Source organism: Mytilus trossulus, chromosome 1, assembly GCF_036588685.1.
Source record: "Mytilus trossulus isolate FHL-02 chromosome 1, PNRI_Mtr1.1.1.hap1, whole genome shotgun sequence".
Classification (NCBI taxonomy): domain Eukaryota; kingdom Metazoa; phylum Mollusca; class Bivalvia; order Mytilida; family Mytilidae; genus Mytilus; species Mytilus trossulus.
Window position 1 is genome coordinate 83,446,552 of NC_086373.1, and position 14,326 is coordinate 83,460,877.

At 32.1% G+C, this 14,326-nt stretch overlaps 1 protein-coding gene across 1 annotated transcript; it reads left to right on the top strand.

The window, feature by feature from the left end:
* The first annotated feature begins 3,062 nt into the window (after positions 1–3,062).
* On the top strand, positions 3,063–9,631 carry LOC134687436 (calreticulin-like). The gene is made up of 10 exons (XM_063547736.1): positions 3,063–3,299; positions 3,855–3,959; positions 4,956–5,162; positions 5,572–5,666; positions 6,207–6,341; positions 6,693–6,881; positions 7,386–7,529; positions 7,871–8,051; positions 8,369–8,439; positions 9,077–9,631. Exons 1-10 carry the CDS (start codon positions 3,215–3,217, stop codon positions 9,101–9,103), a joined length of 1,239 nt encoding a protein of 412 aa, XP_063403806.1. The 5' UTR covers positions 3,063–3,214; the 3' UTR covers positions 9,104–9,631.
* Positions 9,632–14,326: the final 4,695 nt, after the last annotated feature.

A 14,326-nucleotide genomic window follows, 5' to 3' on the forward strand; every position in this document is an offset into this window, starting at 1 on the left:
GAAATAGACCCCAAGTTGTAGGACTGATCTGCAAAGGTTCTTACTGGAATACGGACAAGAAATATGGACTGCCATTATTAAAAAGAGGATAAACTTGTAAAGGGATAAATTATTAATATGGCAAAACCGTATACATACATAGTACATGTAGGACAAGTCGGCACAGTTGAAGAGAAGTTTCGATGGACAGATTGTGATAAACGCCCATTGTACTTTAAAAAGGTTACTTTTTAGTATTGCCATGCATGATAATAAAATATCATGACAGCTTTAACTAAGACAATTTTACACAAAAAGGGCCGCCGGGCATCAAACACTGTTAGGAACTTTTTCTGCAAGACTTATATAAAATATTGATCAAATATGCTTAGAGATAAATCGAAACAATTAAAGGGGTGAGATATACGAGGGTCTTAATGGGGTTTACAGATAAGAGAATGAAGGACTAATACTACAGATAAATGGTCCAAAAATAGAGAATATACAAAACTAGTACTGAAAAAATAAAATTAGAGAATAATGAAGCACAAAATATAAAGAATAAAGATTAGCGGAAAAAATTATAAAGGATAGAGAAAATGGCTTGAAAAATTTGATTAGCCTGAGAATTTAAGGACCCCTATCCAGACCATCATATATTCGGTGTAGACATTTCTTAGATACCAATCATTAATAACAACTATTAGATATGCATGCACAATGTTTTATATAATCTCGGACAACAGCCACTTCTGGTTTAGATTGATACTTTCCGTGATGAACGGAGTAGTTTCTAAATACATATATTTTGTTCAACTTAATTCTTGGATAAAAAGGAACAAAACTGTTCATGCAGAAATAAAACATTCCGAAACACTAACAAACACTTGTGTAACAAACAATTTAATCACATGAATTCGCCTTGCTCCAGAATCGAAATGTCGACTGTTACATACTCCTCTGTATTTTGACATTTTTACCTTTTAATGGTGTTTGTTTTGTTCACACATCATTGTCAATAAAATGGAAATTTATCCAACTGTCAAACAAATGGGATGCTAAGCTAGCTGGCCACAATTTTCTAGATAAGAAAATACCTGTAACAAGTCAGGAATATGACAGTTGTTATCCATTTGTTTTATGTGTTTGAGCTTTTGATTTTGTCATTTGATTCTCATTTAATAAGAATCTTCCCGTTTTGAATTTCCCCCGTAGTTTGTGGATATAAGGCAAAGTTTGATAATATAATCTGTTAGGTGTTGTTTTTTTTATAAATTTCTCCAATAGCTATATAGCTCTTGTTGTTTTTTGGTTTTTTTTTTGCACCATGGTATCAAATACTGTATGATATTGGTACACCATGTATACCATTGACACTACTACTAGTATCTACGCTGCTAGTACACATGTATCCGGCATGTCCGGATATCCCGGTCTTACCAAAATCTCTCCGAATTTTCTCATTTATTTAAAAACACGTGTACAGGATGTCGGTATCACATTTGTTTTACCTTTTTTTTTTGTCGGGGTCTTTGGATTTGTTTGATTTGTGCGGGTTTCTTGTGTGTGTGTGTGTGGGGGGGGGGGGGGGGGGGGGGGGTTACAACATATAACATTAAATTGTCAAAAAAGTGTAGGGTCGTAGGGACTTGATTGTGCTGACTATTCGTAAACTAAGATCTACAACATAAACATCGAATTCTCCAAACGACTATATTAAACATAAAGAGATATCCAATGCATTCACCTACTAACGAGGTTACTATCTGATAGATACATGCAAATATTCAAATAGTTTTTGTTACACTCAAGATTAAGTCTTACATTTTCTGCAAAATTCACAGTGGCGGATCTAATAGGGGTTAAACCGTTGAACCCGTTGAACCCACCTTTTATGACGATCAATGCATTTGAATGGCGGGACAAAAGTTGGAACCCTAGACCCCCCAACCCCCACGGCACCACCACCACCACTACCACCACCACCACCAGTCCACCACCTAGATCCACCAATGCACGAGAGTGTGCATGTGATAAGGAAACTTTAAAGTCCTATCTATATGCGTGTTTGCGTGAATGAGTATAGATTTTAGTAAAATTTGTAGGAACACAACAGTTAAGTCCATGTCCACATGAAATATATGGTTTAAGGGAAAAGTTTGCAGCCATTTAATTGCATACAAATCGATCGTAAAATCCACGCAAATATTAATAATATTTGAAAGATCGGACCGTTTTAAACTTCTAACATGTTTCTCTAAAAATCTTTCCAATATATACTGATTTTTTTTACTACACCAATCATTTTTATCCAAACTGGCCAAACATTGCAGAATGTGACCTTTGAATGAATGCACCCCTATTTTTCTTTTTTGTCTAAACTATGATGAAATTATGTAATGATATGTTCCCTGGTTTTTTCATATGTTTCAATGAGTAGCAGGTGATTATACTTTTTTTTTCTTGTGAAGAACATATAAGATAAGGATTTGAAGTTATATTATTACCAAGTGGCGTCGGGATCTAGAAAGGGGAAAGGGGGTCCGAGTTTGAAACCCCCCCTTATTTTAACGACCAATGCATTTGAGATATATACATTTTAATGACCTAGAATATAAACAAGACTAAAAATCCTTGGCAGCTTTTCTTTATCATTACCGTACCGCCTAGATATTCCAAATCAGCATGGATACAGATTAACAAAATAATGGTATTGGTTAAAAATGAAAGAAGGCATGTTTCTAGCACTTACAAAACTTTCAATTCTCGGAGTTTCAATTATTCATATATTTATCATTTATTTTTTTCCTTTTTTTTTGGTTATAAAACCATTTTCATCTTGTCGTGTTTTGCTTTATTACGTTCCGGCAAGACACTTCTAACAAGTTTAGTGTGATATTTTTTTCTCTCTCACATTTCTTGCTATAAGCTCAAACTATTAAGTAGGTATGATTAGCTCGTGTTTTCGTGTCAGCCTATCCCCCCTTTTTCTGCTGTCAAAATCGGATTGGATATTATAAATATCCGTGGCACGGAAACAGCCGAATGCAACAGGAATAGATTGACGTAGATAGCCGGGCGCGTGGTACAAATCGATTGGTCCACCGAGGTAAATATATATCCAATGACAATCTTCCATCTGGCCTGTCACGTGTGTCCCGGCATCTTCTCACTGGAAATACAAACATCAGAGAAGTGAACATCTTACTGGATCATATTGGAACATCGTCGAATAATGAGAACTTTCCTGTTGCTTGTCGCCGTTTTCGGCGTAGCACTGTCAGACCCAACTGTTTATTTCCAAGAGGGTTTCTCCAGTGGTGAGTTTACAACCTTTTTTTATAACTTTTGAGAGACGGTGTGCACATGTGAGAAAAACATACAAAATTTATCCTAAACTGTCAAAATAGTGAATTATTTTCGTCGATTACTTCAACACTGCATTCTTAAGAAATATCATAGATCAGTCTAATGATATTAATTGCCTTTGTTTAATTAAATAATTTAGTACAAGGTGCTTGTCTGTTGCAGAGTTGGGGAAATTGGGATATTTAGACTGGCTCAGTCATATCAGTCATGTCAGTAGCTTGTGTAAAACACAATTTTGCTTTATTACATGTCAATAATAATACTAGACCGTCAGAGTTAGCCTTTTCTATTTCCTTTTTGTAATCCCAGATGTCTTGAATGCTCATTCTTTTAGTCATGCTTCAGTGATTCCCTATATAATCAGCAAAACTTTTCCATCAAAAGGGGAACTGCCCTTCCCTTAAATTCGACTCTTGAGGGTTGCTATCTCAATCAATATCGTTGATCTTTGCCAAAATTGCATGTTGTTGTCTTGTAACATATTAATTTATTTATCTTTTTTTAAGCTGGTTGGACCGACAGATGGGTTGAATCTACTGCTAAGGGAGCAGATCAAGGCAAATTTGAATGGACTGCTGGGAAATTTTATGGAGATGAAGATCTAGACAAAGGTAGGCATATTAAGCATGTATATTGCATATAGAAGAAAAAAATTATGGTTGAATGTAAATGGATTTTGTGTTTATAATTAAAATATTAAAATAAAAAAAAAACCAATATATCACTCTTAAGGATGTATTCTTCTGACTTTTCAGTCTCGTTCAGTCTCGTTGAAATCTCGTTCTTAAATTATTTCCAAAACATATGATAGAAGTGGAAAATATCAATGAATTGTAAAAATATTATAATCAAACATAACTCTGTGAAAAAATTGTGTATTGACCATGAACGGTTTTTGAATAATCCAGTTTTCAAATTTTATGACCATTCAAGTCAGTATTTTTAGTCAAAATTTTGAGAAAATGGGTGAGGGACACAAAAAATGAGTTTACAAGAATAATATACATCCCATCTCATTTTGGTCTTTTCAAATTTCTTAGATATGTATTTTTTCAATCATTTATAACAAAAAAGTTGAATTAATATGCATTTTGTTCTTTAAAATGAGAAAAATCATAAAAATACAAAATTGGCAGTATGGTAAATTTTACACAAAAAAGCATCAAAATATGATAAAACTTTCTTATATTAACACCTACCTATAGTTTTTGTAAGTTAAATTTATTCAGATTGGTCCACTTCATCTTTATGGAAAGTATGAAAAAAAGTTTAATTGTGAAACTGTGATTTTTTTCACGATAATAGCACAAAAATATGTAAAAATCGATGAAAAGTGAGAAAATCATCAAAATTGGGCATTTTCAAAGGGCCGTAGCAAAAAAAGAAACACACCACCATATGATTTTTTCTTCACCAATTGTTTTGTTACAGTCTTATAAACCTAAAAATCAGGTTAAGAAAAAAAGTTTAGTTCTAGAAATTTTTGGCTCCTCAGAGGTGTACATCCTTAATGATAGATCAGGGTCTGGGCTAGATATTTGCACCACTTGATCCAACGAAAGTTAGAAAACGATTTTGAATTTATTTAGTAAATTTTAATTTTACAGGTATTCAAACATCCCAGGATGCAAAGTTTTATGGAATTTCCAGCAAACTAGAGAAGCCAATCAGCAATGAGGGAAAGACTTTAGTTATCCAGTTCACTGTCAAACATGAACAGAACATTGATTGTGGTGGAGGATACATGAAACTTTATCCAAGTGATGTTGACCAGAAAAATCTCCATGGAGATTCTCCATATCTCATCATGTTTGGTAAGTAAAAAAAAACAAGGTTTTGATCATTATTTTTCTTGTATACCTTATATAACTGATTTTTCCCAACCTGATATTGTTGATTACAGTGCATGGTTTTCTTATTAACCTGAGGTTCTGATAATTTTAAACGAAAACTACTTTTTAAAGTGTTAAATGCTATCATCAAACTCAAAGAAAAGGTGATATTTTTTTGTATTTTAACTAGTTATTTGAAAACTAAAGTATTTTCAAAATAATAAACTAACTTTTGAATTAGATCCTCTTGATATAATCAAATTGATGTACAATTTCTTAAGTAAGGATCCCTCCCTAGGCTTGCAATGTTCAGTTCAGATAGTACTAAATGTATTGGTATTGGACTAAATTGAGATTATGATAGATATTTATTTGAATTAATTGTTTCCAGGCCCTGACATATGTGGACCAGGAACCAAAAAAGTACATGTGATTTTCACCTACAAAGGAAAGAATCTTTTAACGAAAAAGGAAATCAGATGCAAGGTACATTAGATTTCTATTGATGATTAGACATGTTACAGGTGTATGCTATAATTTTGCAGATGGGGCAATCTTGAATTTAAGAAAAGCAACCTCGATAGATTGATTGGATTAAAGCTGTGTTAAAAAGCAAATCAAGTTACATATACAGAAAAAACAACAACAAAAAACATTCAAATAAACCTTCAATTTAGTCCCACAAAATAATGACTTCTGGTAGTGGGGGAAATGTTCAGGATGACAACAGTTTTGTGAATTCCACTGTCAAAAAAATATATAAGAAACTATTTTCTATAGCTTGTTTATCTATTCAGTTGTTGATGGTCATTTTGTGTTTTACAACAAAAATTCAGACAATTTGACTGTTTTATGTACATTTATCTGTGTTGAGTAAACCGGAAAAGATCTCATAAAATTGGGAATGGAAATGGGGACAGATGAGATGCAGTATGCTTGCATATGAGGAAACATTGATAAGATGGTCTAACAAACATAAATTTTACCCTTAATTTAAATAATGATAATCTATTTATCTAATTTCAGGACGATGTGTTCACCCATTTATACACATTAATAGTAAGACCAGACAACACATATGAAGTTAAAATCGATAATGTTAAAGCTGAGAGTGGTACTATGGAAGATGATTGGGATTTCCTTGTACCCAAAAAAATTAAGGTTTGTATTGAAATAAACTTATTGTTTTTCTCAGGTTTTATATTTATAAGAATGTCGCCAATATAAAAAGTGGTTTTTAAAGTTTCTTCAAAATTGATTTCAGCCTCATAATTTGCTATGATATCAATCCATAGTTTTTTTCTTTAGAAATTAAATTGTGTGTTTGATGGTAAGAAATACAAGATTTAAAATACTATTTATATCATGATTTTATAATAAACACATTCCATAGTGCATATATATGTTTCGCAGATCCATTCAGGACATGCTTTTTTTTGTGCTGGAGTTTAGACTGGTATTATTTCGAGAACATGTAATAAAAATATACAATATTTTTTATAATTTTGATAGGATCCAGAAGCAAAGAAACCTGATGATTGGGATGAAAATGAGAAAATTGATGACCCAGCAGACAAAAAACCAGAAGACTGGGACAAGCCAGAACATATCCCAGACCCAGATGCCAAAAAACCTGATGATTGGGATGATGAAATGGACGGAGAATGGGAACCACCACAAATTGATAACCCAGACTACAAGGTAGGCTATAATTAAGATTTGTAAAGTCATGTTATATATGTACTTGTTTTTTGTTATGTGTATCATGGAATCTTTTTTACACAAGACAATAAACTCCTTGATGTATGTAGCTGTTTAATTAAAACATTGAGTAACAGTTAAACTTTAAAAAAAAATGGCAAGTGAATGTTTCAAAAAGCTGTGTTTTTTTTTGTAAATGAGGTAGAGAATACTTGGTTTTATTAGATTTAATTGAAGATTCATTATTTAAGGAAAAAAGATGACAATTAATTTTTTTTTAAATAAGATTTTTAAGTACATCTTTTTTTTACTACTGCTGTTTTAAGTATAATTACATACATCTGACAATGATATGATATATACATATACCATTTATTTCACTGATTTAATAAGACAGATGGATTATGTAAAATAAAAAAGAACTTTCACTACTTAAGTGTGAAATATGTTTTAGAATATATACATGTTAGCAATCAAGTGACATTATGTTTTTCATCTTTTTAGGGAGAATGGAAACCAAAACAAATCGACAACCCAGCTTATAAAGGAAAATGGGTTCACCCAGAAATTGATAACCCAGAATATGTAGAGGATAAAGATTTATATAAATATACAGATATTGGAGCAGTAGGATTTGATTTATGGCAGGTAAGGGAGATAATGTGTTAATTATAGCTAGAGTTGTCGTTCTTTTACTTTCTTATAAAATTTAAATTTTTGATATTTTTATTGTTGTGAAAATGGTGTCAGGATAGATACAAATGTCTTGCAAAAAAAATAAAGATCAAGAGATGAAAAAAAGATATTTGTATGCTGAGCTTTTGGAAGTTAAAATAATTAATAGAACATGCAAGTTAACTACAACATTTACCATTGATAAAAGCTAGAGTTAAAGTTTCAATACAAGTTCAATCATACTTTGCAAATCAGGCAAAACACAACAGCTTGTGCACAATTGTTTAAATGGTGTTTTTTTTTTTTACTTCCAGGTGAAATCAGGTACCATTTTTGACAACATTTTAATAACTGATGATGAAAGTAAAGCTGAAGAAGTAGGAAAAGAATTATGGGAAAAAACAAAAGATGCAGAAAAAACAATGAAAGATAAACAAGATGAGGAAGAAAGAAAAGTACGAGAGGAAGAAGACAAAAAACGAAAAGAGGAAGAAGGTATGCATGAATTTGTAGGATAATGCATTACACTTGAAATCTCTTCCTGAGCAAATCAATGATTATGACATACTTTGATTACGAAGACGCACAGCTGATTATTTAAAATACTCAGAAATAGGGTTGATCCTCAAAACTTAATTTTTGAATGAATGCATTTTTATTTACAAATATAATCTTAATAGTCCCTTTTCAATTTATGAACTTTTTATGTTGCTTATCAAATGCAAAAATTACACTTTGAAACTACACTATTTCTTTGTGTGCAACATGTGTTAATTAAACCAAAATATGTAAACTTGTTTTTTAATCTTCAGATAAAAATAAGAAAGAAGGTGGAGATGAAGAGGAAGAGGAAGAAGATGATGATGCTGGAGAAGAAGACAAAGTAAGTAAACTGATAAAAAATCCACAAAATCACTCACACTCTCTTGTAATATTTGGTAAATCCCCAATTTTATCAAGATGTAAAAATGAGATGGGTTTGGATTGCCAATGAGACAGCACTCCACCAGAGACCAGATAACAGAAGTTAACTATAGGTCCCTGTACAGCCTCCTAAAATGAGCAAACCCATATTGCATAGTTAGTTTTAAAAGGTCCAAAAAACACAAATTTATAACAATTTTAAACAAGCAAGCTGTGTGACTGGGCAAACAATTGGTAGAGCGGTTAAATTGTTCAGACATTTTAACTGTGGTATAAAAACAAGTAATTCATTTTAAGGTTACTAAATTTGTAATTGTTTTTAAATTTCTAATGGAATGTAGTTATTATTTTTAGAGAAATATTTGTCTCTTAAAAAGTTTCAATAGTAGATTAGACAGCTATTGTCAGTCATTATTTATAGATTTCATGTATACAAGGTGAAAAAAATGAAGTTTTGCTAAATAAGTGAGCATCGAACCTGTTTGGATTCATAACAATTATTAACCAAATTCATTGGCACTTTGATATGTCCAACTTATTCAGTCAGAATATTAAGTTATGAAAACTATTTAATTAAATGTCTTATTTTATTTCAGGATGAACATGACCACGATGAGTTATAGGAAAGAAGATTTTAGGACAATTTTAAATTCCATCTTCTCTTCATCGCTGTATGGCAGACTTTATAATAATGTGATCAAGTTTTACTAGGGGACATAATCCATGGGGAAAACCTGCAAATTGTGTTGTGTCAAATCAAATTGTCTGTTTTTGTATCTGTATTTTTAGAGGTTATCTGATTGTGAATGAACATGGGTGAATGGTTGTGTATATGTTGGTATGATGAATATTTGTTTTGATACTGAGAGAAAAATATCCTATGTGTTTGAAAGGCATGTTATGCGAACATTATTATCAACCAGAGTTCACAGTTTATAAAATCATGGTAGTAGTCCATTTCTTTATTTCAAGCTTTATTTATTAAGAATATTTGGAATATCATATTTTTATTGTATTTCATTATTATTATTATTAATGTGTTGTTAATGTGTATTTGTTATACTTCTAGTATAAATTGAGCATTCTGGTTGAACTACTAGGTGTTTTACATTGCTAAAAACAAAGCAATGGTAATAAAACACTTTTATCAATATATGTCTTATAGTAGTTATTATGGCCACCTTTTAATGATTGTTGGTGTTTGTCCAGTAATCTTGGGGCTTTTTGACTCGCATGACCAGACAAAAAAATAAAGGCAACAGTAGTATACCTCTGTTCAAAACTCGTATAAAAAACAAAATTGGGGTAACAAACTAAAACCGAGGGAAACGCATGTAATATCAGAGGAGAACAACAACACAACACTAAAATGTAACAAACAAAGAAACAGACCAAGCATCAGACAAAATCCCACGAAAATAACAAATATAACATCAAAAACAAATACATGAATTTGGGATAGACGAGACAGTTTATTGCCATTTGTTTGACTCTGAAGTTTCCTTTTGAGTAAATAATCCCTCCAGATTCCTTTGCTCCGTATGTTATATGGCCAGAAAGCAATGCTTGATAATGTATTCACTGATTCAACAAGCCAAAAAGTGGTTAGAAAACACGGAACAGTTGATCAATCACCAAACAAATCACGGATCCCAAAAGTGGCATGAAAACGCCAAAAGTCCATCAATCACCAAAAATTCACGGATCCCAAAAGTGGCATGAAAACACCAACCGTCGATCATTCACCAAACAATTCAGATCCCAAAAGTGGCATAACAACACCAACTATCAACTAATTGTCCAATGGATCATGATCGCTAATTAAATTACGTGACATAAATTATTGTGGTAAACATTTTTAAAAATGTGCTAGAATAATTAAAAACCTGGATTTTCATTAAGGATGTCTGCTTGTCATGTTTTTGATTTTTGTCAGATTTTCAGAAACCTCTGGTTTTATCCATTTGAATGCCTTGAAAATTTTTCCCCATGGACCCCCATTTTTCTTTTTATAAATCTTTTACATGTATAATAATAAGTCATTTGTAAATGTCTTATAACATTTTATTTATTTATTAATAGTATTTGAGAACGTTAAGGTAACACGATACCGAATGACGTTACGCCACGAGTTATCGTTCCTAACGTTGTCGAATAACGTTCACACATGATGTATGTGTATACAAGCCAATGTAACAGGTTCTGCAATCACAAGGTGATTTTGAATAATAAAAAAAAATTGTTGGTTACTATGTGACATTTTTAACGGAAACTTTTTCTAGATGCAGAGTGCCGAGAGTTTTGATGCAATACATAACGGTTAACTTGTTTGACATAGATTGCTTTATCGTTTTCCGGCAATTCTTCTGCTCCTTTTTATACGACCGCAAATTTTGAAAAAATTTTCGTCGTATATTGCTATCACGTTGGCGTTGGCGTTGGCGTCGTCGTCGTCGTCCAAATACTTTTAGTTTTCGCACTCTAACTTTAGTAAAAGTGATTAGAAATCTATGAAATTTTAACACAAGGTTTATGACCACAAAAGAAAGGTTGGGATTGATTTTGGGAGTTTTGGTTTCAACAGTTTAGGAATTAGGGGCCAAAAAAGGGCTCAAATAAGCATTATTCTTGGTTTTCGCACAATAACTTTAGTTCAAGTGAATAGAAATCAATGAAATTTAAACACAATGTTTATGACCACAAAAGGAAGGTTGGTATTGATTTTGGGAGTTTCGGTCCCAACAGTTTAGGAATTAGGGGCCAAAAAGCGACCCAAATAAGCATTTTTCTTGGTTTTCGCACCATAGCGTTAGTATAAGTAAATAGAAATCTATGAAATTTAAACACAAGGTTTATGACTATAATGGAAGGTTGGTATTGATTTTGGGAGTTTTGGTCCCAACAGTAAAGGAAAAAGGGGCCCAAAGGGTCCAAAATTAAATTTTGTTTGATTTCATCAAAATTGAATAATTGGGGTTCTTTAATATGCCGAATCTAACTGTGTATGTAGATTCTTAATTTTTGGTCCCGTTTTCAAATTGGTCTACATTAAGGTCCAAAGGGTCCAAAATTAAACTTAGTTTGATTTTAACAAAAATTGAAACCTTTGGGTTCTTTGATATGCTGAATCTAAAAATGTACTTAGATTTTTTATTATTGGCCCAGTTTTCAAGTTGGTCTAAATCCGAGGTCCAAAATTAAACATTGTTTGATTTCATCAAAAATTGAATAATTGGGGTTCTTTGATATGCCAAATCTAACTGTGTATGTAGATTCTTAATTTTTGGTCCAGTTTTAAAATAGGTCTAAATTAAAGTGCAAAGGGTCTAAAATTAAACTAAGTTTGATTTTAACAAAAATTAAAATCTTGGGCCTCTTTGATATGCTGAATCTAAACATGTACTTAGATTTTTGATTATGGGCCCAGTTTTCAAGTTGGTCCAAATCAGGATCTAAAATTATTATATTAAGTATTGTGCAATAGCAAGTCTTTTCAATTGCACAGTATTGTGCAATGGCAAGAAATATCTAATTTCACAATATTGTGAAATAGCAAATTTTTTTTTAATTAAGAGTTATCTTTCTTTGTCCAGTATAGTAAGCAAGAAATATCTGCAAGAATTTATTTTAATTGGAGTTATCTTTCTTTGTCCAGAATCAACTTAAATCTTTGTTATATACAATATACAATGTATATTCACTTTTTACTACCAACTGATAAATTTAAATAATCTTTACCATTCAGTGATAACAAGCAGTTTTTTTACATCTTAATATTTTATGATGTATTTAAATGAGTAGTAATTGTTGCAAACTCCATTAGAATATTTTAATTGAAATTAGTTTTGGAATAAGGGAAAGGGGGATGTGATTAAAAAATTGGTTCAGCATAGTGAATTGCTCTAAGAGAAAACAAAAATTTTAAGTTCATTTGAATACATTCATTCTGTGTCAGAAACCTATGCTGTGTCAACTATTTAATCACAATCCAAATTTAGAGCGGAATCCAGCTTGAATGTTGTGTCCATACTTGCCCCAACCGTTCAGGGTTCAACCTCTGCGGTCGTATAAAGCTACGCCCTGCGGAGCATCTGGTTAACCTTTAAAAATGTATTACTTTACTTTTAAATATTCTGTTTCTTGAATATTAAAGCATCTGCACGGTTTATCGTTATATGTTCTTATGCATAAAAGACCGAGTTTTGTCACTTTATTGTATTCTTGGTTTATATTTGCAATAAATACTAATTCATGATGCACGCCGTATCCCCATGCAATTTTCGTAGAAATCCAATCTATAGAAACTTAGGATGATGCGTAATAAAACAGGAATTGTACAAATATTAATTCGTGTTAAAATGGTCGTCAAAAACACAGCTCGGGCAAAATGGAAAAAGGTTATCATCTGGATGAGAATTCGAATAGAAATAGGCGAAAAAGAACAATACATTAAAATCATGCAGACTTTGAAACTCAAACAGAAAATAGTTTGTTAGTATGGAATGTAAAAAAAAGTGGTTTAACTTTGTTATTTTGCCGAAAAACATTCCCTGTGTTCCAAGTATAATCAGTCTCTGAAATTCATTGGTCTGTAGAGAGTGAATCCGATATAGTTTCTGGAACATTTATAAGATAAAGTGCTAGCGTTGTAATCCTGTAGACCAAATCTTCACGGGACAGACAGCGTAGACTGAGAAATACATGAGAACTTGATTCGGCCAAAATAAAATTAAATATAATTCAGGTCCAGTTAAAATCTGATTAAAGACAGCCCCATGTATCCACCTGCGTCTTTAAACGCAAGTTGATAGTCAGGACTGGCTCTTGTCAAACTGGTTCCGTTACAATTGTTTTTCTCTCGAAATTTACAAGCAAACGACTGACTAACTTTTTATTCAAACGACAGAAAGAGACATGTTTCGTAGTGAAAACAAATACATTTTATATTTCTGACAATAACATAGTTTTTATTTTTTTTTATTCTACGAATTACACCACAAGGGTGACTAGGGAATAGAAATGATCACTTGGTCTTCTTCTGACCGGCGGTAAAAGGCTTCGAAAGTGAGACGTCTATTTGACTGTGCGGGATGTATCAAGTTTGCAGCCACATCCGGTCAGAATGGGGACATTAAATCCGATGCCTCGAATAAAGAGAGTGCTATGCTCTTTGAAATTCAAAAACATTTGCAACAACTCTTTGAGGGGTCCGTAGGTGGCCTGTTGCAAGATAAAATTTCTGTCCCTATCTAATATACCCTCATTTTCCAGTGTCATTCCAAATTTACTCGACCATAGCACAGGCGCTTGGGTCTATGATACAGATTTTTTTTATTAATTTTTTTTTATTAAAATATTCAATTTTCTATATTTATAATACATATCTATCACTTCTGTGCATGTCTCACTAAGTTTCGAGTGATTTAAACGACCCAGAGAAAATACCCAATTTTACTATCCATACTAAGAAACAGTTTAAAATACCCAATTTTACTATCCATACTAAGAAACAGTTTCTTAGTATGGATAGTAAAATTGGGTATTTTCTCTGGGTCGTTTAAATCACAGTTTCTTAGTATGGATAGTAAAATTGGGTATTTTCTCTGGGTCGTTTAAATCACTCGAAACTTAGTGAGACATGCACAGAAGTGATAGATATGTATTATAAATATAGAAAATTGAATATTTTAATAAAAAAAAAAAAAAAAAAAAATCTGTATCATAGACCCAAGCGCCTGTGGACCATAGTCCCGGAACGCCTCAATTACATAACCTACCAATTATTGTTAATTGTTCTCGCCCTTAACATGCATGATCTATTTGCCAACGGACATAAAGCAAACAGC